Source organism: Pholcus phalangioides, unplaced genomic scaffold (genome assembly GCF_987345545.1).
Source record: "Pholcus phalangioides strain wild (caught in Gottingen) unplaced genomic scaffold, Ppha-v1.0 ptg000008l_1, whole genome shotgun sequence".
In the NCBI taxonomy this organism is placed as follows: Eukaryota; Metazoa; Arthropoda; class Arachnida; order Araneae; family Pholcidae; genus Pholcus; species Pholcus phalangioides.
Genome location: NW_028301601.1, coordinates 42,449,385 through 42,476,142, shown reverse-complemented (window position 1 = coordinate 42,476,142; position 26,758 = coordinate 42,449,385). Strand labels below are relative to the sequence as shown.

The 26,758-nt window shown below is 35.6% G+C and overlaps 1 protein-coding gene and 1 long non-coding RNA gene across 8 annotated transcripts in view; one reads left to right on the top strand and one right to left on the bottom strand.

Annotated features, from left to right (window-relative positions):
- sky (GTPase-activating protein skywalker) overlaps positions 1-20,763 on the top strand; it is a 136,521-nt gene extending 115,758 nt beyond the window's left edge. For 4 of the 7 annotated variants that reach the window (XM_089234676.1, XM_089234675.1, XM_089234674.1 and 1 more), the window contains 2 exons: positions 7,764-7,984; positions 19,754-20,762. In XM_089234676.1, the coding sequence (XP_089090802.1) occupies positions 7,764-7,984; positions 19,754-19,889 (357 nt within the window). In that variant the 3' untranslated portion in view covers positions 19,890-20,762. Of the gene's footprint in view, positions 1-7,763; positions 7,985-19,753 lie in introns of those variants that run through there. The other 3 variants (XM_089234677.1, XM_089234678.1, XM_089234680.1) reach the window with 2 other exon arrangements.
- LOC149084310 (uncharacterized) lies at positions 6,526-14,329 on the bottom strand. The gene is made up of 3 exons (XR_016192964.1): positions 13,927-14,329; positions 8,847-8,924; positions 6,526-6,731 (listed from the first exon to the last, which is right to left on the bottom strand). It is a non-coding gene; the product is annotated as an uncharacterized LOC149084310 (long non-coding RNA).
- Positions 20,764-26,758: the final 5,995 nt, after the last annotated feature.

The following is a 26,758-nucleotide window of genomic DNA, read 5'->3' as shown; positions in this document are numbered from 1 at the left end:
TAATACCCTTGCAGTATGCTACATGCTGTCCAGAAATGATGTCTTTTCACTTCAGTTTGCCAGCTGCCCATCTCCACAGACCATGTATCTGTATGCTTGGCATACTAGGTTGAGAAGAATAAAGAAAATTAGTGAAATTCCTTGAGCAACTAGATTAGGGATCCAACTCCTCTAGTTCCTGTAACTCTGGTACCAGCACCTCTGTTAAGGAGACAGTGTCTTCACGCTGACAGCACTCCGGTGGCCTGTTTGCGAGTGAGGGTGATGATGAATCCGTAATCCAGTGAAGCCCCGGAGAAATTTTCAAGGTCTTCAACAGTGCTCGAGAGTGAATTGGACTGTGTAGATTGAACAGTCTGAGTGGAATGGGGTGCTCCACTCTTTTTTCATACTATCCTTGATCGATTGAACTTTTGATTGCGCTCTTTCCGATATGATTTTATACAATTTTCAACAATTGTTTATTATTGGTGCCCATTGCACTTTGACGTTTACTTGATTCATATGATTCACATAAATTTAATTATGATTCACTATATGTAATCTTTGACACATAAGTTCCCCCCCTCACCCCAGGGCACCAAAGTGCTTATGTTGCGTCTTGCAACAGAGCCTGGGTATCTCAGTTTCTCCACTGCGCCAGCAAGTCAACAAAACTTATGAAACTTCAGAAAAGGTTTAAAGAAATTAAGCAACATTAATTTTATGTTGGTCAGAATGAAAAAAAAAGTTAATCACATTTGTGCTAAACCAACTACACTCATGTCCATAAATTGAGCATAATGCCAGCTCCGGCAAATAAAGGTTCAGAAACAAAACAAACGTTACTTATTCATAAAGCCCATTTATTAAACAAAAGATAAAGAACAAAACCGATGGTGTATGTATGATACCATTCATAAAAACTACGATTTTTGCTCCCTGGAGCAATTGTAAAAAATATCTCCTTTACAAAAACTTACTATTACATGGTTGGTATGGTGGTTAATACATTGTATGTCTCCCATGTGATGAAATGCAGTCCGTACAACGCCTAGGCATGCTGAGTATCAAATTATCGATCTGATCTTGGGGAAGATCACTCCACTCAGCAAGCAATGCTCTCCGAAGTTCCGGTACACATGTAGGAGGTGGTTGACGGGCTGCAACTCGTTGGCCAAGCATGTCCCACACATGCTCTATCGGAGTCAAGTCAGGTGAGAATGCTGGCCATTCCATACGGGTTATATCCTCAGATTCAAGGCATGGTTTACGATGTTTGCTCAGTGAGGACGGGTGTTGTCATCCATAAACACAAATTCTGCGCCCATGGCACCCCTAAACAAACGTACATGTTGTTCCAGAATGATGTCCCGATAAATTTGGGCTTTCATGGTTCCGGTTTGAACATGCAGATCTGTTCTGGAACCCAGTATAATTCCACCCCAAACGAGTACTGCTGCACCACCGTAACGGTGTCGTTCAATGATGTTGTCTTGGTGGTAACGGGTACCTGGCGTTCTCCATATGAAAGTCCGATGTGAATCAGACTGCAAGCTAAACCTGGACTCATCGGAAAACATCACACAAACCCACTGTGACGATGTCCACATTGCATGTTCTCTACTCCAAGCTAATCGCTGCCAACAGTGAGTTGCCATGAGCGGAACACATCTGACAGGCCTGCGAGCATATAGACCAATATCTCCCAAACGTCTGTACACGGTTTGCCTTGAAACTGTGGTACCCGTGGCTGCAGATAGCTGACGAGACAGGTCGGATGCTGTACTCCGTCTGCTTCTTTTGGCAGTTACTGCCAAATATAAAGGCTTCTTCATTCGGTGTTGTAACTCGAGGGCGACCTGTACTGTAACGTCTACTGACATTTCCGTTATCTTGGAATCGTTGCCAAAGCCTAGAGATGACACTTTGGGCAATTTCAAGTTCCTCGGATACTTCCATCTGAGTACGCCCACATTCCAGGCGGCTGATAATTCTACGGCGTAAAAAATCATCCACATGCGTCCTCTGTGTCATAACTATTCGCTTATGGCACTGAGTGCCTTACAGAACTCTTGTGAACAATTTCACTTCTTTGCCACCATTCCTTATATACCCCCCTCTTACACTCTCGTCATTGTGACGTACTATCGGCATCATCTGGTGGCTTCCTGAAATTTGCATATCATTCTGCCAGATGTGTGTGATAATTCTACAGGTGAAATTTTTACTTTAGATTTCGATTTCCGTGTGATTCTGAATTATCCTTAATTTATGGACATGAGTGTATATAATAAGGGCTGTTTCATGACGAATTAAAGTCGGTGCCAACTGACATGCATAACATCATTGCCCTGACAGAACTGATTGTGGTGTAACCGCTTTACTCCCTTGTTAATTATGATACGTTGCAGTAGCTGTACAGCCTACTTTACTGAATTCATTCCAAAATTATCCTTTCAATTATATTGTCATTAGTATTTGTATATTTATTGGATTGCTTCGTTCAACCATTTAAACATTTGAAATAAGGAATTTTGCATTTGCTTATGAGGTAACTTCCACTAAGAATATATTTCTTGGATCTATTTCAGTTGAAGTTTCATGTCGTATCCATTTATGTTAGTTCACTTTTATTGGGTTGATTGAAAACCAACTGGAAAAAGATAATTTAAATTATCCTTGGAACTTTCTAGAATTTTTAATTATATTTTTTTCATTTTAACCGTTTAAAGGCCTTTTATTTACAAAAATATCAAATAAAAATAGATTCAAACATTTCCAGTTTTTTATCGTACATAGAGGAGAGTTCAAAGTATTTTTTGAAATAAATTAGGAAACTTCAGGTTGATATAAAAAATTTTGGCAAAATTTTGAAATTTGACATTTTTTCGGATTTTTTCCCCATTTCGATTAAAATTTGCCAAAATTTCAATTTTGAAGTAAATTGAAAATTATTTTGTGTTTCTACCAGTTAATATATCAATCAAAGTAAATCAATTAGTTTCTTTGTACTGTTAAACAGTTATGCGCGTTCAAAAATACATGTTTGATTTATGGAACATTGGCCTTTCAAGAGAGTGGGATTCTAGGGATATCTAATGTGCAGTGCGCTGCTTCGATTTCCCTTTTCGAACCCCAGGGTGTTGTCATCGTTCGACATGTGTATAGGGATAATTCTGGGTAATATGACGCATAGGAATATGCTTTCTGGGGTGGATTGTTCATATTGGGTGGGTACATTTTCATTCTTGCATTCTTAGAAATGTATGTTTTAACGAACTACAGACTAATCAAACCGAGTGCAACAGTCTTAGATAGTCTTGTTGTGTTCAGCTGAGTGTAACCATATCAAAAAGATATCTCACATTAGCCACGTGTGATCGCGCATTATCCTGTTGAAATATGGCTGTGGGCAAGCCCTGAAGGTAAGGAAGGACAACTGGCTCCAACACCTCGGAGATGTAGCGCGGGCTTTTTAAAGTACCGGCAATGCGTACTAGAGGAGTGCGAGAGTGATATCCAATACCGCCCCATACCATAATACCCGGTTCAGGACCAGTGTGGCGGTGCATAACGCAGCTGTTCAGCATCCTCTCTCCACGGTGTCTCCAGACTCGAATCCGACCATCGTGGTGTTGCAGACAGAAGCGTGACTCGTCAGTAAAGACAATTTCATTCCATTGTGCCATCCACATCCTTCTTTCATCGCACCATTGGCGGCGGAGACGTCTGTGGTTCTGCGTCAAGGGTAGACAAAGCAATGGACGTCTTGCAGACAGACCACTCTGCTGTAAACGGCGTTGAATGTGCAACGTCCCTTATGGGAGTTGCTTGCCCGGTTCGAAATATCCAGCAATAAAGTGGCAAACGACAAGTGGAAAATAATTAGAAACAAACTTTCGCATGAAATATTATTTATTCAATTAATTATATGGGTTAGTTAATTTTAACAATGGATTAGTATATCTTGGAGCCCTCTATTGGACGTTAGCAGTAAAGATACTGGCTCACCAATTGATGATCAACAACAGTCAACCTGTGCAGCGATCGGACATCCGATGTTGTTAGTTTTTCCGTAAATACCACAGGAGTTTTCTCAGTTGAGAACCGGAACACCTTGATCAGTTCCTGGGGACCTCTCGGTTGAGGGCCGGACCACCTTGATCAGCTCCAGGGGGCCTCTCGGTTGAGGGCCGAACCACCTTGATCAGCTCCGGGGGCCTCTCGGTTGAGGGCCGAACCACCTTGATCAGCTCCGGGGGCCTCTCGGTTGAGGGCCGGACCACCTCGATCAGCAATGAAGAACTTTGACTGTGAAGATTGTTTTATATTTTGATTCCGGACCTGCCGGAAAACGGATTCAAATAATGTAGATTATTGCATTTTAACAATTCAGCCTAAGGCCAATAGATACGGTAGTAAGACGGTGAACCGTCCTACTAGAGGGCTTCAGTTGAACAGAACAAGATTAGACGAACGCGGAATCAGACCTGTTACAACGTACGGCCGGTATTTAAAGGAAAAACATCCGACCGCACGTGTCTGATCAAGCCAATCGGCTTCAAGGTCACCTCATCTGCATGCGATCGCAGGCGAACATCACGATCGGCCTTGATCGTCGCCATACGATCACAGCTGCAGACTAGTAACATTTATGACAAAGATAACGTGACGGTGACTACGGACTTTTACGCCGGGGGATCATCGGCACGTTACAAATGGTACGCGCAGACACTGGATGATGCGGTACAGACTGAATGTGCTGTGCTATGGTTCGTGATGTGGCTGAGCGATCCGTCACTGGCATACGCACAATACGCATGTCATCACGTGAAGTGGTGCACTGAGGTGGATGCGATCGAACACGTCGGTCCGTCGTACCCTCCTGCATCCAACGATCACATATCCGCATTACAGTTGTTTGGTTTCGTCCAACACGACTACTGATTTCCCTGAAAGATAATCCACAATCTCGGTAGGCCACTATCCTTCCTCTGTCGAACTCGGATACTTGATCAAAAGACGATCGCTGTTTTCTACGAGGCATAATTGATCGTTTTTTTTGAAAAAACCACAAGAAAAACACAATTGCCGTACTTCAAATCGTCGAAATCTCCAAGCCTTAAATAGTGCTTTGAAGTGGCGCCACAGGCGCGCGTGATGTGCGTCTGCGCTGAAATTCTAATCATTTGCATATCTCACCTCCGCTAATGCATGTTGTAAATTTCATATTATTTGCATGCTTCCTTCAGGGTGTTGCATTTACGGTGGCCAGCAGTGTAAATATCTGAAATATTATTTTTAATCTTCTAATTTTTTTAAACTTTAAAAAAAATACTTTTATTGAACAATGTGTTTCAATGTAACGGTGTTCATTCAGGGTTGGATTAAGATGTTTGAAGACCCTAGCACTTGAATATTTTTGGTGGTTCCCTGATACCTACAAGTATATTTTACTCGATATTCAGTCTATAAACTTAAAAAAAATGAAATTTTATATTTCAGAAGTGACTAATGACTAATCTAAGGATGGGATTTCACTATAAAAGGTTTATGAAAGTTATTTTATAAAACTTGAAAAAAGCAACTAATAAATTTATCGGTTGCATTTGCTCGAATGCAACTGATAAATTTATTAGTTGCTTTTTTTAAAAGAATTATTATAAAATTTTTATAGTGTAATACAGACTTATAAGGCCGGGATTATACTATAAAGTTTTATAAAAGAACTTTTATAAAAGTTGAAAAGTTCAACCAATAGGCACCTTGGTTGCATTCAAGCAAATGCAACCGGTGATCTTATTGGTGGCATTTTTCAAGTTTTATAAAATTACTTTTATCAAACTTTTATAGTGTAATCCCGGCCTAAGGCTGGTATTACACTATAAAACTTTGATAAAAATCCTTTTATAAAACTTGAAAAATGTAACCAATAAACACATCTGTTACATTCGAGCGAACTTAACTGATCCGCCTATTGGTTGCATTTTTCACGTTTCATAAACAAACTTTTATAAAACTTTTATAGTGTAATCCCGGCCTGTGACAGAATTGTGATGTGAATATTTCTAAGCACAGACATTTTGAAAGTCTCAACCCCTCCCCTTTTTTTCTACTTGCAAATTCTTTGATATATCCTGAATTTATTTTTTTTTTGGAATATAGAATGTTTTGGATGTTTTTGGAATTTTTCTTTCATATTTTTCTGAAAAGACAGATTTTTTTTCAAAATCTTTTGAAAATATTTTAAGACATTTTCTCCCATCGACTACTTGTGAGGATTGGAATGAAGACATCTTTAGACCCATATTCTATGGGGTTCTAGACTAAACCACCAAAGAATGCCTCTAGGCTGCCTATGAGCACTGAATCAGGGGTGAAGTTGAAAAATAATTACAAAAATTGCAAAAAAATAGTTTTTATGCACGAATTTCAAACTAGAGATGTGGGCAAAACACCCGCATCTTTAGTGCTCGTGTGATAGGGTATGCGGACCCGTGTCCGCATCCGCTCCGTTGAAAGGGGCCTAATTCGAGCACGTAGGCAAAAAAGTTTATTGTCAGCAAAGAAACAACGAAAAAACCTGGCGGAAGTATAATGAAAATTAAAGCGAGAGAAAAAAATTTAAATCAATCAAAAATATGCAATGAAAATTTAAAAAAGTAGAGTATAATAAAAAACACTTACAAACACTTATCTTGCAAATCCAGAGATGACAGACCTTCTAAAAATCCGGTGGCAAAATCAAACTAGAGAATAGTAAACACAAAATCCAGAAAAATAAAAATAAAACACCAAAAAGTGTGGCCTCAAACAAAAAAATTAAATAAATAAACACGCTAAAGAAATCTCACAAGAACAAAGAAAATGGTGCAACATATATTGCCACAGAAAATGGTGAGTGGAGCATGATAAAAACACATCCTTTGTCTTCCATGGCCAAGATGAGACTGATAGCCCTGGTACACTGAAGTTTCATCAAAGTGTACGATGTTGTAAAATTCACAGATACTATTGTAACTAGTTGTAACCAAAACTATCTTGTGATCCTTGCACACATACCAAACTTTTCATCAAGTTTTTGTAATTAAAATACATTGTTATATATGTATACATACAAAGGTTTCAATTGCTGGCTGATACAAAGATAAATCTAGGAATGAAAATTCAACTCCCCTTGCAGAGAATCGAACCCACGTCCTCGAACTTGCTGTGTGAAAGTACTAGATTACAAATAGGGTTACCAGATTCAAAAATTGAAAACTTTGGTTACCCACAAGGGCAGTTGAATGTTCTTTCCTGGATTTATCTTCACATCAGCCAGCTGTCGAAGCCTTTATAGTAATAGTGGATAGTGACATCATCTACGTACATATTTGATGCCACAAGATTCAACAAGATATTTGCTGTGCATGGCTATGAAAGTACCTACAGTGTTATTTGTCAAATTGACTGGTGAGGATTATTCTAGGCATAACTAACAATATCTCTACCAATTTTTAAAATAGTTATGATAGTTGGGCAGCGTAATCTTTAAGCATTTTAAGGAAAGCCATGAAATTTTAACATCCTAAACAATCTGGTTCATCATGAAAGTCAAGCGAGAAGATTGGTCAAAATGACTGGTGTGGTTCTTCTGGTGTTAATGTATAGCAAAAGTGTAGGTGTCCATTATAGAACTGAAAGTTTCTTAAAAGAAATTTTAACTTCTGAAGTTGTAAAGCATGCTTATTTATTTTACTCATTTATTTATATTATAGAGAACAATTTTTTTATTGTAGGTGTTTGGAGCATATTGCTCTGCCAAATGGAACTCTTGGAAAGAAGACTCAGATGATGAAGGAAAGCACATCTATTTTGGGACTGGTGAAACATTCCTTTTCAGATTACTACCAGAAGCTAGAAAATATTCATGGGTTGGTGTGTCTCGAAGTAAAGATGTTCTACATTCGGAGAAGTTATTCATGGCAGCTGATGATCACATGATTACAGTTGGTGCAGGGTAAATTTACATTCTACACATTTTCCATCTACCCATCTTCTGTTGCTGATCATTTGAAGTTTATCTGTTACCCATACTTTTATTCATTTATACTTTCACACACCATCAGACAAAAGTACAAAAACACAGTTTGAACGACAAAATACAAAACGCCACAACTAATAACACTACAACAAAAAGAAAAATACACATACACTCTGTAACCTGTAGGGATTATTAAAAACATGTTAAATTTTGCAATAATAATTATGTTAACCAAATGCACCAATTGCAAAGTCCTGCTTGCTTGGTTACGCATAGGACACAGTCGCCTCAAGCAATCATACCCTCTATTACGAGAGAGTCAACTCTCGAATGCTCCCATTGCTTATGTTTTTAGTTGTTGACATCATCTTCATTATTTTACAACTGCTTTTAGTCATAGTCTTCTTTTTCTCCCTTGCGTTTTAAATGACCATTGCAATGCATCTCACATTTTTAAATTCATCAAAGTCATTGGTTTTTTACGACAAATTATAGTTTTTTACATTCTACATTATTGTTTTTAACGTTTCAAGCATCATAGTTTTTTATTTTACATACTTTTATTTTCCTGACATTTCAAGAAGAAATGTTATCCTATTCTTAGTTGATCATTTGTTTTGGTGTAATTTGATCAAATTGGTCCTTGGGCCAAAAAATTAAAATCTGATCCAATCTTTATTGCCTTAAAGCTTTACATTTTGAGTCTGTCACCAGTGCTTGATAATATATTGTTGGTATAAATGTGCGTATCAGTATTTATACTATGCTAAATCAGAATGAGATAATTACCCTAGTATATGAATGATTTTTTTTTCTTTTTGTTTAATTTACTATTTACCCTTCTTTCTTCTGTCTTCATCAGTTTTGAAATGTGCTTGACAGGTCGAACTTATGACAACTTTCAGTGTGGAGAAGCCTGCAGAGAACAGGCAGACATGAAAACTTGTATAACAAGAAAATTCAAGTGTTTACCATCTTCAGTTTAAAATATTGAAGACAGATGCCAGCATGAAAAAGAGCATGAGACAAATCTTAACTTTAGCAGCTCAAATACATCAGGGCCACACATATGCACACAACACATTCCAGCATGGTTCATTAGAAATATGGCAAAGAAATGTGTACAAAGTGAATGTATGGTTAAGTAGTAGAACAGTGCAATCTTGATAACTTGACTACCTTTGTAACTAAACTAGGCTGGTGTAACTGGGGCCTCGAGCAAAATGGGGGCCTATCAAAAAATATACACTTATTTTGCATAATTTTTCCCTCTTTAAGGGGCCCGCCAAGAAAATGTCTGCCTTGGGACCCTGAGAAGGTACGCTATGGCCCTGCACACGCACTTTGCAAAAAGAAAAATGTTGGCTGCTATTGGATTAGAATAGGCCAAGTGATGGTTTCACGAAAGGGGGGTATTGGGGTAGTTACCCCACAATACTGTAAACCCATTGAAAAACCATGAGATTTTTGCCTTGTTTAGAGGTAAAAACTCATGTCAGACAAAAGAATTGCACCCCCCCCCCTGGTTCCCCAAAAAATTTGTATTTTATTAGCATAGGCAGAAGGGTCGATGTAGAAAATTTTCCCTTCCCGTCTAGAATATAGCCTCCCTTCCCATTCAAAGAGCCTGTATCCGCTTATGCTCCCAACACTGTCTTCCCAGAACTGCCCTTGAATAGCCACGAAAAACAAAATTCATAACTTTTCTATCTTCAGTTTTTAAGGGCGGGTACCATCTTTCTTGCGTTTCAGGCGAGATTGTTCTCAGTACATTTTTCCCTCGCCGTCCAAAGAAAACAAGAAATACAATTGCCTCAACAATAAATCTTTTACCCTCACACTTAAGAATAAATTTCCTCCAACAGTGATAAGGAATTTCTCACTATTTTTATAACAATGTATCGAATTTAGTATCAAAGAGGAAAATATTTTGCAATGCATATTTCACTGCAATTTTTTTTCATCTGATAAAAAGTTGAAGGTGAGGTTTTGCTGAGTTCTTTACCTGAAATTAATTTGGAAACTCTCATTTCATCACAAATTTGTTCAACAATGTATGTATGCATGCACCAGTGTGTAATACATAAAACTGTATACAGTCGACATTTTTAAAGACAGTCGATTTTTTAAAGTTTCAATTTGCGAGTTGCACATTTTCATGAACATTCTTTGGGACCAGGAGATTAGTTTTATTCCTTCAAATGTATTTCCCATTTACGAACTTCCAATTTATCAACTGTTTTTTATGTTCATACGGGTTTGTAAAAACAAGTGTAGATGAAGCTGTAGAAGTTATGAGGTTGACTAAACGAGCTGTGGTCATTAAAATGAGGTATAGGTAAGTGAGGATCAGATAAAAATGATTTTCAAAGGCAGTACTTCATTTTCAAATTTTTTTTTCAAGATAATTATGAGTATTATAGCATGAACATGAAATGTGTGTGGCTTGAAATTATATACAGATGTATAGTTGTATACAAAACATACAGGGTGCATAAAAAGTCTGTTTATCCTGGAATTACTTGCAAACTGTCAATCCTACAAGCATACTTTCAACTGGAGAAAGTATCCAAATAAGGTGCAGACCACAGATGCGCCATTCATATTGCAAGGGGTTGTATGGTTATTAAAATTAAAAAAAATTGCCTTTTTATTTTTGGTCACCCTCTCCTAAAAACTTGATTGAAAAGTTGTTGCCCTGTCTCTCCTGAGGCCAACTAAAAAAATTCCATGTTCCTAAGAAAGTGCAATATTTGCTGAAATATTTTCATTCCAAAAAATCGCTGAAAAGAAGGGAAAGAGGGAGAGAACAGCATATAATAATATGAGCCTTTCTATTATTTTATGTGGTTCTTTCCCTCATTTTCAGCCATTTTTGAAAATATTCAACTATATATCTCAGTGAATATTACATTTAGAACAGCTTGTTGGCCTCAGGAAAGACAGGACAACAACTATCTAATTAGGGTTTCCAGGATAGGGTGACCAAATTATAAAGTTTGTTTTTTCATTTACTCAATTTCATTTCACCCAAACTCTTGTAATATAAATGATGTATCTGTAGTCCACTTTATTTAGATAATTTTTCGAATTGGAAGGATCAACAGTTTGGGAGTTATTCCAAGATGAAGTGACCTTGATCTAGTATATGTGGGAGGGGGGCATGACTAGGCAGCAGTTTCAGTATTTGGGAAGAAATAGCTCCCCCTTCCCCCCACTCTCCAGTATGATTTGAAAACAATTTCTAGGAAAACAAGTGCTGTACTCTGGCCAGATATCATGTACTCTTGATAATCTGGGCATATGGGGTCTAAGTCAATTTGTCGCAGCAGCAATTCGTCATGCTACAAACTCATCACAGTACAAATTTTTCGCAGACTCATTTCATTGCAGACTCTATTCGCCGCTGTACAAAGTTGTAGCAAAGTCATTTCGTCGCAACAAATTTGAATTGCTTCAAAATTCAAATGTTTGTTGTGATCTTATAAATAAGGTAATTGCATCAGGCGTAAAAAATGGAACTAATTTTTTTTCTCATTTATTGGAAATGAGATCCATTTTTTCCCATCTCTGTTTTAATTTTAAACAAATGAAGGAAAGTATTCATTGAAGTCATCGAGGGACATTGGAACACAAACCAAGGTAATAAATTGGGATCCAATAAATTATTAAAATTTAATTTTCACCATATAAGCCGTATTTTTGTCGGGATTTCCATTTCATGCAGTGAGGGGCATTGGGGAGCTCACCCAAATAATAAATTGGGATCAAATTAATTTTGAAACTTTAGTTTCCATCGTATAGGCCATGCTTCCCGCTTTCTGTAGGGATTTCCATTTCTTGCAGTGAGGGGCGTTGGGGGTGCACATCGAGATAATAAATTGCGATCAATGTGGCTCTCCAGCACGATTTATTATCCTTAATTCACTATTAAATGTATCCATGCAGAGAATATATCTTTAAGGAATTTTTTAGGACAATGTACCTAAGTTTTATGTGTAACAGCTTCGAAAAGACTTATTTTCAAATTATTTTTTTGCAATGTAATGTACATTTCAAATCACTTTGTATTATCACATCAAAATAATATTCAAACACTCCGACCATAGGCGGCAGAAAGTGGAGGCTTATGCCATTTGAGCCCCCCCCCCCCGCACTCTAATAACTCATGAATATACAATGCAATGCAGCATTTCGCCTCCTGAGTACGGGTTTGAGTCCCTTATAAACGGAATGAATGGCGATTGTCAGCCCCCTCTTTCCTCAATGTTTCCTTCATGTCTGCACCTTTCATTGGCCAAGGATGCCAAAAGTGTTTGGAACTTGTGGGTTCTTGTCTTGATCTTGAAGTAGGAAATTTTGATTTCTGAATCATTTCTCTGGGTGCTCATACCCATTCCATAAAGTACCCTGGACACCCACAGCATCCCTGTCTCTGACACCACTGCAAATGCCAATCGATTTTTGATTTTTTGTTAACTCTAAAGTAACAACTCTCGAGTAAAAAGAATGAAATCAGACTTTTAATTAGCCCATTGTATGTAACTTCATGTACATGACACTCATATGGCTCTAGTCAACGATTAGTAAAAATTTCTTCTTACAATACAAATGAATTAACATTAACAGACAATATAAGATTATATTCAGAGGTATATTTCTCTTCTTCCTGAAGTCCAGTCCGAGGATGCATGAGTTTTGGATGTCAGCTGCAAAGACGACATGATAATAGGTGACTGACATCAACCTCACTGAGACTTCCAAATTTCCACACACAGTCATTACCTCTCCCCTGACTGTCCGTAGGGTCAACGATGGTGGTGCATACAGAAGTCGCTGCTGGAATCTTCTATTAGGTTTCTCCAAGCGATTCTGATGTTGGCTCCAGGGTCGATGCCCATCCGGCATGGAAACCCATCGAGTTTGTTGTCTATGTACAGTTCACATTCCCCACCATGCCGCTGTGAGCTATGGTACACTCAACCTAGGGCAATTCCTTCACAAGCAGCAGTGATGGCTTTCTTCACGTCGGCAACACCCTCCTTGATGGCAGCGAGGGACATGTTGGCAACTGCAAGATAGCCGCCACTCCTTGATTCCATTTGGTCCAGGCTAACTTTCATCTGGGCCATCATCTCCTTGAAGTGTTCTTCCATCCCTTCCTTTTCTATACTTGTTGTTTTGACTATCCAAGTCCTTGTAGCATTCCACTCCCGACACCAATTTATGTCGTGTCACCGCTGGGTCTCAGCGAACCTCTGTCACCAGATTTGCCCCGTCGCGCAGATCTCTCCCAGGTTTTTTTTGCCAGGGACTTGAAGATGGGCAAAAACTCACAGGAACAAGGATTTGAGAGCAAGGAAATGTCTTTATTTACAGAAACTAGAAGTCCTGCTTCAACTAGAGCAGCCTTCCAAACATAAGCATTCTCTCTTTGAATTCTCCCATCCAAGTCCTTTTAGAATCTCGTTCTTCTATTCTAAAAATCGTATGCCACCCGAACCATGCATGAGTTCCCCAAGCCTCTTCAAATTCCTACCCTTTATCACAATATGAATAATTGCAGACCAATTTCAGTTCTCCCAATTTTTTCTAAAATAATAGAGAAACATGAACAAACAAGTTAATTTTCTAAATCTCATATTTTTTTCACCAAACCAGTATGGATTTCAACAATAAAAATGCAGATATGGAAATGATCAAACTTTGTCAGTACATGAATACAGGATACAATAACAATAAATATTCTGTGATAATCTACCTGGATTTAAAACAAGCATTTGATATGATATCATTGACTTAAATATACTAACACAAAAGTTACATAAAGCTGGTGTTTGAGGAGGTATTGTAGAATGGTTCAAAACTTATTGTTATAAAAGCAGTCATCATAAATCAGAAAATAAGCAAATACTTACTGGTTCAAACGGTTGTCCCTCAGGGATCGGTTTTGGGCCCTACATTATTCTTGATTTATATTAATGACTTCTGTTTGTTAAATCTCAATGGACAACTAATATCATTCGCTTATGATACAGCTCTTTACATCAAAGAACCTTATTAAAAAACAGAGGATGACCTTTGTACATTAATCAGTGGATGACCAAAAACAATCTCAAATTAAGCATATGCAAAACCCAGTATCAATGCATTAAAACAAGAAACATAAACTCTAGTTCTGAAATTTCTATTAAAATACACACTTGCCACCAGCAAACATAGTGGAACTGCAATAGTCATGAAATACAACGAGTACACCAAAAGAAATATTTAGAAGTTATTTATATATACAGGACAACTAAAAATGGAACTTGCAATGTGATAAATTGAATAGTAAAATCTGATTTTTTATATGGTGTTACGCTTTATAAATTAAAATATTTAATAGATGGAGATTTCTTAACCAGTCAAGTGGTTACGTCGGCATTTGCCGTCGCTGCCATACATAATGGTGGTGCCTACGACGGCAGTTGCAGAGGCACAGACTTTTCAGTTTTTTTCACTTAGATATGACGAAATAATTTGTCATACATGTGCTGCCATCTGTACAGCCATCCTTCTACTTTATTATCTCATCACTAGATGGAGTTGAAAAATTATATTTCAAGGTCTGAGATTCTTATTACAATTATCTTTGTCATGTTTTGTAAAGCTCTGTATCCTCGTCCCTTTTTTTTCTGATTTCCGATTCCCTTGCGAAGATGCATCTGTGTTTTATTACTCATATATCTTTTAGCAAAGGTTCAACTACTATGGTTCCACATAAATCCATCAAAAGCATTTCTTTTAGTCACAGGACATAATGAACCCCCCCCCCCCCACACACACACACACTTTTTGAGGAGTCATATTACGTCTCGACACATTCCATCTATATAAAAACATGCTATAAAAAATATTTTAATATTTCAAATTTCCAAGAAAAGGGAAAAGCATGCACATCTTAAAAAAAAAAAGTGGGCACTGCAGGTAACGCTCGGAGAAATTAATTGGACAGTTGACTGGATGAAGGACATTTTTTATGCATGGATTTATTCAATTATAACCTATGGATTATGTACCTGGAGTGGGGCTTACCTAATCAATATTACAAAATTAAATAACACATGCAACAAAGCAAGAACATTAATAATATAACTGTGTAATACATACAATAACAATATAAATTGTAATACACTGGACATTAGACAGCTATACATTTACAGACTTATAAATTTTGTGTTGAAAAACAACAATATTGGTTACAGCAGAAAACAAACAGAACTTCAGCAAGAATCAAAGTGCCAAAAACAAATGAACACTTTTTAAAAAAAAAATTTTCATTCAATGCTCCAAAAATAATAAATTCATTTCAGTCAACAGCTCATAATCATAGCAATACATATGATGCTTTTATGTATATGGCGCTTCACAATATGCACCTGCTGATATCTTTGGGGCTTGCTTTACGGTCACTTGTTATGAATTATGAGACGACATTTTAGAACTAGATGTAATTTCAAATAAAAAACATGCAAGCTACATACGTGTGCCACTTACCACCACCACCATGTTTAGAATTTTATCTTGCAAACAATAATAATGAGAATAATTGATAAAAAGGAAGAAAACAAAAATAAAACGATTCTCGATCGTCCAGTATGCAAAAAGCATACAATATTATGAAAATATATTTTAAGACTGAAATAATGACATGAATGGGAAACATTGAGATAATTTTAATTGCAGCCAAAACAAATCGAACAAATTTTTTCACGATGTCATAGCACGAAAAAAAGAAATATGTGTATGTATCTCTGCGAATATACATATTTATATATGTGTATGTATGTGTGTATATGAATAGCATTGTGAAACAAAAATGTATATTTAATACTTAGATGCCTTATATGTATAATAAATCATAATTCATAATTCAACATCTGATAATTCAAATTTTTACAGTGCATAACTTTTTGAAATATATCTTATTACATAACATTTATTAACATAACATACGGTTCTTGGGAAATGGCGGCAAAATATAAAAATTTAATCCATGGGGCTGACTGGAAGGACGTTGTGCCCATTGGAACCCAATATTATTATGTGTTCATGTCTTGTCCTTTCTACATGGTTTTTGTTTTGTCTTTGAAATGTATTTTGTGTTTGTTTTTGCAAATAAAAAAAATTAGGGTTAGATCAAATGAAACCTTTTTAACTGTTTTGATAAAGACTCTTGAACATCATTCAAACAGGGTTCTGCTGTATAAACAAAGATTCCATGCATGAAAGAATACAGAAGTATTGCATTATTTTTCCTCTTTTCCTCGTAAACAATTAAAAATGTCTAATTATTCAGGAGAGTAGAAGCATTTAATAAGTTCTCTGATTATTTTAATGTGCAAATACGACTGGAGGCAAGAAAACCAAAATGTGATTGATTTCAAAAACTGAATGCAGGCTACTTAAGCCATTTTTAAAAAATTTCAAATTCACATTTTAATAAATGCAATATTATTTTTACTTTCAAATTCTCATAACCTCTTTTTTATGTTGATAGGCTATCTTATTTTGTGTATATATGTAGTTAAATAAATAAAAAGTTTTTTTGAACTTAAAGCTAATTTAAAAAAAAAACAAATTTTAGGCTAACATTACCCTTGTATGTGGGTAACTTTGGCCTACTTCACTTTTTTCCTATCTTAAAGCATTAAATAAAAAGCTAGGGTATTTTTTGGATCAGAGTTTGTAATAAAACTTTAATTTTTTAAAGAAAACTAGCTATTTTCGTTATCAATACAAGTTGAAATGTAATGTTTACATGTTTTTTTTTTAATTTTTAATTAACAATCTTTATATTATTCTTATGTCTTATGAATTTCCAAAAAAAACACCATTGTTTTAAAAGATTTTGGTGATTAATTAATTAGGAACCCATAGTCACAAATTTTGTCAGCGTGGCTAGCACAAATGCTAGTTCTTTCTTGACACTGAAAACTTTGAGATGATTTGGTTTGCTAGAAAATGCATTTTCAAGTTTGTTTTTAATGGTGCTTCGAGGTATTCTAATGTTATCTACAGCTTGCCTTTGCTTTATTTCAACAGATCTAATTACATCTAAACAGTTTTGAAGGTGGTCATTGCTGTAGTTTGCATAACTTTTTACATGCCATCTTTCCAGTTTGGGAACAAAAACTTGAGATCGGATAAAAAATATACATTTAAAAAATAAACAATTATTCAATGCATAGGCATAATTATGTTTTTAAGTGTTAGCACTAACTACCAAGGATTGCTAAAATACGACCTACTTTGGCTCATCAAAATGTAGTAGGGCCAAAGCAGACCATATTTTTTAAGTTAACACAAAGCTTAAATTTTCAATTAAAATTTATGGAAAAAAATGGAAGATTAAATTAATTTCAATCATACATTGAAAGAACATTAAATTGTGTCTTTAATTAGGTACCTACTGCTATATGTCTGACAACACCAGAAACTACGTAGTTATATGCTGCGTGAAGGTGGTAACAAGAGCAAATAATAACATATTGGGAATGGGTCCATGTAAATATTGTCCATAATAAAATAGCTAAAAGTTCCAGCTTAGCTCATTATTTAATCACAAAATCGGCTTTCTCATCAAATACAATACAGTAATGTATCAAAAGAGAGGTTTACATAATTTCTCATGGAGTGTTCCTCGTTCGAATTCCAAGCATTTAAGTTTTGTCTTCAGGATGTGACAATAACGTTTTGCTTGTCCATTTGTTGAGGGATGACCAGGAGCTATCATTCTTTGTCACAGTTACGAATCATTAGTGTTATTTATGTTGATATCCAATTTCGACAAAGGATAGGTCTCTATTCAAATTGACAAGATATAATTCGTCTTCACTGGATTTAGCATTGTTGCATACAATCACTTTGACGTATCCGATGGGTTTGAAAATTTCACCTGTATAACTTCAGAAAAATGTATTTTCAGGATTGGGTGGTTTTTAGATTTAAGCGCTTGTAGTCACTTATGTTCATGATGCTCACACGACTATCAGAGTCACATCAAAAACGACAATTTTTCCTATTTAATTGAATGACTACAAATATTCTATCGTCTTTTTCAGCAGTGTTAGTGCAATAGTTGATTATCAACAATTTGACTTACTTGAAAGTGATCTAGATTTTCCACATATTGAACACTATTTCCTTCAGATCCAATTTTATTTTTCCGTTTCAGAAGCTCTGTAATACATACTCTAATGATATGACCTTTTTGGAAGCAAATCTAGTATGAGAGCTTGTATTTCACTCGACAGCTTTGAGTCTGGTGGTTGCTTTCTCCGCAGTGGAGACATGCGTTGTCTAACCCAATGTGTTTCAAGTTGAGGTTTCACTTCCGACTTGCCAATCCGTCACATTGATGTGGAGTAGATATCCATTGCGAACTTCCTCTGTTATTGCATTGTGCAATTTCATTCATGCTGGATCCGTAATGACTCTTGTAGAGTTCTTTATTTTCAATTGTTAATGTAATTTCGAGTGTTTCGTCGAACGCCAGTTCAGCTTGTTGTAGGATCCTTTTGCAGATTTCGCCAACCTGTAATCTTCATATGAATTGAGCACGTAGCAAGAGGTTCATGACAGATTTTGAGCACTCTGCATTTGCACAACTAGATTTGAATTCAGTGGTTTTCGAAAGTCCTTTTAACGAAGCGATATAATTTGAAATCGGCTCACCCGGATGTTGTGTGTGGCAAAGGAACTTGTGTTGCTCCGTTAAGATGTTCACCCTTTTGCATAGATGATCTTTCAAGATTTTTAGCAGGTCGTCGCAAGTCTTCGATGAAGGCAGATCCGGTGAAGTGAGACTGGAAAGCAGATGATAATACTTGGATCAGAGACAGTTGATTAACACCATTTTCTTGGCTTTCTGCGACATCTGCTGCTGAATCCGTGAGGCCTTTGATCTGGAAGTAGTTTTTTCGAGTCTTTGTACATATTCGCCGAAACTTTTGTTAATGAGCTAAGTGGTAACTTTTAACTATTTTATTACACACAATATTTACATGAACCCATTCCCGATATGTTGTTATTTGCTCTCATTGCCACCTTTACACAACATAATAACTTCGTATTTTCTGGTGTTGCCAGATGCATAACATCTACCTAACTTAACGAATTACAACTGCCACAGTCGAAAGTTTGAAAGATGAAAAACCATTTGTGCAATCACAGCATGCAAAACCACCACTGATGCTGCGTAGTTGACCATTCGAGAACTACCTCAGTTGATTTGCTTAGTACTTCTATTTGGCAAAAACTAGGTGCGTAATTTTTTTTCTATAGTAATGAGAGTACATAGTACTAGTTTATTATTTTGGGCCAAAGAAGGGTCCCAGGACCAAAGTAGCCCACGTTTAGGGTGATAAAAAAAATGAAGAAATTCTAGACGCGAGTACATATAAATAAATCTGCCAATGTCTTTTTATATTGCAAAAAATGTTCAATTTTTTTACCCATTCATGTTTTCCTTTTTAACCCTTCAAAAAAAGAGATGTGCAGCATTTTGTGCATCACATACACAAGTTAAAACTACCAACTCAGAAATTTTCAGTGTGGATATTTAAGTTACCATTCTTATGCTAGTAAATATACCCTTTAAACATTAGCCTGAAGGTTTAATCAATTTTTATTATACATTACTAACGATAACATCTTGGACATAATCCATTTTGTACATTTTTATATCCTTTTTTTTTCCAGTGATGGACATGGCTTATGGCTTGATCAGAATCTGCTCATTGGACGAACAGAACGATGTGCTACATTTGATAACGATCCTTTATGTAGTAACAAAAACTTTGAATGTAAAATTGTGGAAGTGGTCTCTTTTCAATAATTTTTCACTTTTCAGTGTGTATGTTTGTTCTCATCTGAGGTTTCACATTCAAAACTTATCTGAGTTATATGTGATTCATAAATCTAACAGTTTATCATTTATAGAATATAAAATTTGTAGTGAAGTTAAATGTTGCTGATAAGAAAGAAATATTGTGAGATTTTTTTAATAAGATATCAGTTATGTCTAAAGCTATAATTTATCACCTAATAGCTTATGTACCCTGAATAATTGAACATGAATACTTTGATATATTAATTGTGAATACTTTAAATATCTTGAACATTCACTTTTGGGAATTTTGTTTTTTACAATGGCAGTGTTATAGTTCTACATATGAGAATTACGTTTTGAGATAACTTAACTTTCAGTCCTTTTTTTAACTTTGTAAATGTCTAGTAATCATTTGTATGTGCATGTATTTAAATGTAGAAGAAAAGATGCTAGTCAGATCCTTTTGAAGATGAAACAAAATAATGTAACTGAAGTTACTTTCATTACAAGGAAATAACTTATAAAAATTGAAGTACTGTGTTAGAATGATTATACTCTAATAGAGCATTTAATACTCTATGCACTACCAATGCCCTCCTCACACGGGGAAACTAAAATCGAGCTTGAGTTGCCTCAACTTGAGGCAACCCTCACACAGTGCTACTAAAAAATATTCAAAGCCCGGGAAACTGAGTAAAAACAGCACAATCTCCTTATCTTCTGGTACTATCTTGTTAACTGAGATAAGAAAAATCGAAATTTATCAAAAATAAATAAAAATCGTTACAAAGAAATAAGTAAAATAATTTCTATTATATGTGAAAAAAATTGCTACAGAATTTCAGCTCACGGGTAAATACACAATTTCTTTATTTAAATTGATATAATTTTGAAATGACAATAAAATGGTAAAATTATATATTTTTTTAGTATAATTTAATTTGTATTGAGTGATTTCAATGAAAAAAAATTTCGCAATAAAATGTCTGTTTTTACTCAATAAATATGCCTCTCAGTACGTATATGTTGGATTTATTATTATAGTGTTATATTATATATATATATATATTTATTTATTTATTATAGTTAACTTATTGTCACGTAGGATTTCGAGTAGTTTCATGAGATAAAACGGCGAAAGCTACGGTTCCGAGAGGTAAAGAAACTGTAGGCAAAACTAGAGACAAATAACATGAATTGTTGTTTATGTTTCAAGGAATGGTTTTCCCCGAATACTCCCACACACACATGTGCGTGTACGTTACCTAAATTACAGACATTCCAAGTAAGAGGGAAAACCAGGGAACATCCCTATAGAACATGTAGTTGTTTAGGTACATGTTGTGAAAGTAGACCATATTTTGAAAATCCCTATAGGTGCTTGCCCAGGGCCGTCTTAAGAGTATCATGGGCCCCCGAACCATGTGTTTTTTTCTGAGGCCCTACTTGGGAAATGCACTTGGTTACTCTTGAAATTTTTTACCAGATCTAGTGATTCCCCATCTTCTTTTGAAACCCCTCTGGTGTGGCCATGCCTGGATGGGCCCATGTGTTTACCACACACCTATCATTTGGGGGATCAGGGCGGCTGTTCCCCCCTGGCTTTCAAAAATGCACTAGTAATGGTATATATATACACAGTGATTATATGTTTTTGCCCCCCCCCCCCCCGCAGAAAAAGTTGAAATGTTGGACTTGGTTTACCATTTCATTCAGTGGCATTGGAGCCAAGCTTGCTGTGGGCACTCAAGCACCCACGGTAGTTTGTGGCATGGATACGAGCACCCCAGAATTGATTCAGAAATAAAAATTTCCAATATAAAGACGAGCACTCACAGTTTAGAAACAATTCTGATGTCCCTGATTTCATTATAGTTTCACAATAATATCATTTTAAATAAAGAAATTGTGAGCTGAAATTCTGTCGAAATTTCATTAAATGCTTTTTCGGTGATCTATTTTTTTGAATATCCTTTCAACTGATTATTATTTATATATATTCTGGATTGTTTTTCAATTTACGCTGGTCCAAACTCGAGTGACAAAAATGGGAAGGAATGCTAGATGCGGTTTCTGCAACAAAAGTTGACGGCATGCCAGTCGCCAAGTGACTGAGTCGCGTTCGATATTTCATTGCCAATTTCCTTGTGTGAGGGCTTCCATAGCAATATATGTGTTTGTCTTCTGGAAACTGTTTCTCTTATCAGTTGCCAGACTTTAGTTTCCCCGTGTGAGGAGGGCCTAACTCTGTCTGAAACTGAATTTATGAATGAAAGACCAGAAAAGAAAACTGAAATTTTCTGGGGCAGTCAATAGGGACTATACTGGTTGAAGAAGAAATTGGAAAAAGGAGGGGGTGTTTTTTTTCATGGTTTCAAAAAATTTACCAAAACAGAATTTTGTTGAAGCCTAAAGATGTGCCATAATTGAAAATGTTTTGAGCTATGATTCTTTAAACTCTTGTAAACATACAGGGTTGAAATAGACAAAATCTTGTTGTGGTACTTATACGTTTTTTTAAAATAAATAAAGAGATCCTCATGTATTCCCAAGGGATCAGCATGATCCATTCAGGGAATTTGTTAGTGTTAGTAAACATCCATGCCTGAACCAGGATTCGAATCCAGACCTGCACAGTGAGAGGCTAGCTTCCTAACCACTCGACTGCCAGGCTGTTGTCATTTTTTCGCTTTTCTACCCTCATGTTGCTAATTTATCAATTAATGTTGCTCTGGTTAAATCCTTTGAAATATTTTTTTGCTGGAGAAAACAGATGAATTATTTGAGAAAGCTTGTGCAGGTTACTGATACCATATTTTAATTATATGTAGGTATCATAAACATCCTGGACCCCTACAGTAAACTTTTTTCTAACAGAGAGAGTTCAAAAATATACAATATTTTGTTTGAAAATTCAGTTAAATCACCTGAGGATTAAAATTTTACCTTGATACTTATTAGTTGAGGAAAATAAAATAAAATAATTCTGTGTTAAATTTTTATTTAGCCTTTAATTTTTTCTACTTATGTTTTGTTATGCACATGTATTCATCAACTTTTTATATTTTGTTTTTATTTTATTTTTCTGGTATTGTAAATTTTTTTCCCAAGTTTTGTATTTTTCTTTATTTTTAAATTTTGCTAACACGCTCCAGCTAACACAAGTGAGAAAAAAAAATTGTGAAGCCAAATGCAGATATCCACACTGATCTTATCAATAAGATAATGCCAAATTCATCTTGTTAACACAAAGACAGTGGGAATTTTGTATTACCTAGAATAACAGATATCAGCCATTTTGATTGCAATGGGAAAAAAATCAACATAAATTATTTTTCTTTACCAAAACTTCTTGGATAGTATCTATTCATTCTCTTTGACTTATCTTTGCAATAAACCTTAGTATGCTACATCAGGGGTCTATCCAGACTTTTTGTAGGGTCCTACTTTTGTGAAAATTTTCCTCATTTTTGTGAAAAAGTTATTAACTTAGTGAAAAATGACTAATTTTGTGGGGAACAAAATAATCTAGTTAATTTATCACAAAAGAAATGAAATGCCTAATTTATATAGTTTCATTAATACATATTTTGGAAAGGCCCTTTTTTGAGATCCAAAATTTTGTGAAAAGTCCATTTTTCAAATTTGAAATTTTAGACAAAAGAGCTTGTTATATTAATATCAACATAATAACATGTTTTGTTACTTTAAAAAGAGTTTTGACTATGATTTTAGCTGTTGTGATTTATGGCTTCATTTTCACTTGGTAGTCTACTGACAAGGTTTGAAGTATAATATGCTTGAAAAATTTGCAAAAAGATTGCATGTGCTGGATAAAAAAACCTTGAATAGCTGTTAAAATCTGACAATTGTAAAATACATATATATAAGACAGCTTTTCAATGCAGATCACATTGCACACTGAATGAATTCATTTTCTCATTGAAAACATCAACACTCATTATAGGAGCAATAAATTTCAATTTCTGGCAGAAACTTCCTTTCTCCACGATTTCAATTTTGGGTGTGCATGGTATTCAAGACCTAGATTTTCTCCACCAACTGTAAAATTATTTTTTGCTCAGTCAAAAGCATAATATGTTGTAAAATAATGGCTGTAATTGCTTTTCAAAGTAGCTTTGCTGTCAAAATGACCACTTCCATCATTCTAGTGTTAACAACTAAAATCTGTGCGGGATTGACCAATTTTCTGAATGTTCCCAGGCTGTGGAAATTTATTTATTCCTCTCCCAGTAAGATCAATGGAATGTCTAAATTTATGTGTAACTTAGATTTTCTGTGTGGGAAAAAAAAATTAGTTTATTCAGTTATTATCAGTGTTGCTTCTAGTCAAAGCAAAAGTTATGTACATGTTTGGTGATGTGAAATATTTTCGTTTTTGTATCTTCATATAAATGAATGTACATCCTATTTACTGTAAAAATATATCTATGTGTATGTTACCCTCTCCAATGTTGGTCTACAAAGTTTTAGAGCTAGTTGTATTTCGCGCAGATAGTTGATAATTTTATTTTTAAAGTTGTCTTTTCTGAGAGTTGCCATCACTGCTGATGTATCTATTGGTTTTTGGTGAATTTTGGAATTATTTCTTGACCCCCCCTTCCCGGTAATTATATCGAATGGCCAATGAAAGAAATAATCTTGTGGCATTGCCATCTTTACAGCCTCAAAAGCAAGGGCGGGAGCTCACAAAAATGAGATTTGATTGAAATCTTAGAGACTAAGCATGTGAATTTTCCACGCAAGATCTCAAAAAAAATCGCTTGGCCCATGATGCTCTTAAGCCCTGCCTTGTGGTATATTGTACAGCAAGCCTCAGAGGCGGTGTTATGATCTGAGTTGTTTTTGTTGTGCTAGACTAGGGTCAGCAATAATGGCAATCAACAAAATAAAATTTGTCGAGTCTCTCAGCATTTATTCATCAATGGACCTTTCTTACTATGAAAGCAATTACATGTTCTAGGATGGCAGTGCAAAGAGACATTGGAATTTTGTTGGGAAAGCATGCATCATTCAAACAATTGAATTGGGAGGGGGGAATTCAAACTATTTCAACCAAATATCATCAAAGTCAATCTAAGACTCGCCAACTGGACTATAATTTATTTGTAACCTCAAATCATAAACCACTAAATGCCTTTATTTTGGGATATTTGTTATTTGATTTTATACTTTATTTTAATAATTCCTCCTAAAAAAATGTTTCATTGAATTTATATGTTATATTATATTGATATAGTGTATAATAGTGTATATCACGGATTCTTAACCTATGAGTCGCGACCCAAACTTTAGTCCCAAAGGCTTCTGAGATGGGTCGGATCATGACTTTAACTTGATTCATAGGGCTTCCCAGATTGGGCATACAAATCCATTTACAGTTAGGTATTCTCGAGCTATGGGTCACGGTTTATCTGAGATGGGTCGTACAAATTATATGACCCATAATCTTATTGCGACCACATCTTATTGATGCAATAAATGCGCTTATTGCATCACAGGTTTCAATAATTTTGAAAAAAAACACCCAAGCCCATGGGTCGCGAAGCGGATCTTGTTGCTGATTTTAGTTCATGGCTGAAAAAAAGATAAATAACTTCTGGTGTATATCATATACAGGGTGAATTTCACCTAATCTGCCAAATGAAAGGAGGTGATAGATGAGCCCATGTGAAGCATGAAACACCATGACAACTTTGTTCTATCTCCAATCATTTCAGAGTTATGGTGGATAGATGTGCAATGTGTGAAATCTGACAAAAAAATCCAGATATTTTTGTGAAGTTTCTGAAAGACCTACATGCAAACTAAGCACATATGGTATTCTCTCACTTATACGTTTCTCTCAGTTATTAAATGATTTTACACACTCCCAGTCAAAGATTTGTGTAAATAGTGCTATTCACTTATACGCTTCTCTCACTTATACGTAATTTTTTCCTTTAACCGTTGCATAAGTGAGATGATCACTGCATTTGGAAAGAACAGAAAAAGTCCTATAAGGTGACACCTGAATAGATTTCTATCAGAATATGTATCTGGAATTAATGGCGGGCAAAGTGCAAAATTGAATTTTCCCCAAAATCTGTAACTGCACAATTTCTGCAAAATATCTTCCTAATTAAGCATATTGAAAGTAACTGGTGAAGTACTTTGGCCAGCATGGCAAGAAACATCAAGGAAGATCCAGCATGCCGGGAATGTCCATATTTTCTGGCATGCTGGTAAATCTGAGTCACATATTCCGTAAAATTCTGCACCATCTTGACTTTAAGAATAGACTGAATTGGTTTATTTGAATCTTATTTGCTGTCAGCACTTCAGGATTCTTTGTGTTTTATGAATTGCATTGGTGATATCTCGAATTTCACATTCGCTTTTGCTACCATAAATCATGGTTTACTGAAAGTGTCACATATTAAGCATATTTGTTCTAGTGCAGTGTTCCCCAAAGTGGGTGATGGAGTGGTCCAAGGGGGAGGGCGATAGAACCTACTAATTTAACATAGGATTTTATGGGATTACTCGAGTTGGAAGGCTGAGAGAAAAAAATTTCTGAAGAAGTAAGGGCAATGGAATAAAAAGTTTGGGAGATTGTTCTTGTAGATTATGCCAACTAAATGGAAAAATTAGTGAATTAATCTTTGTATTTTTTGATCATTTTTTTAAAATCTGAATAAGCAGAGCAAAAAAAAAAAGTCATTCCACAGCGAAACACTGTGTTATAATACAAAAATGACTGCATATTTCTTCAATCTCTGAACTACAAGAAAAACAGTACTATTTGTATTTTGCATTAGGCTGGTGATAACTAGGTTAAAGCCAAGGCTGGTCCAAGAAATTTTGCTGCTTGA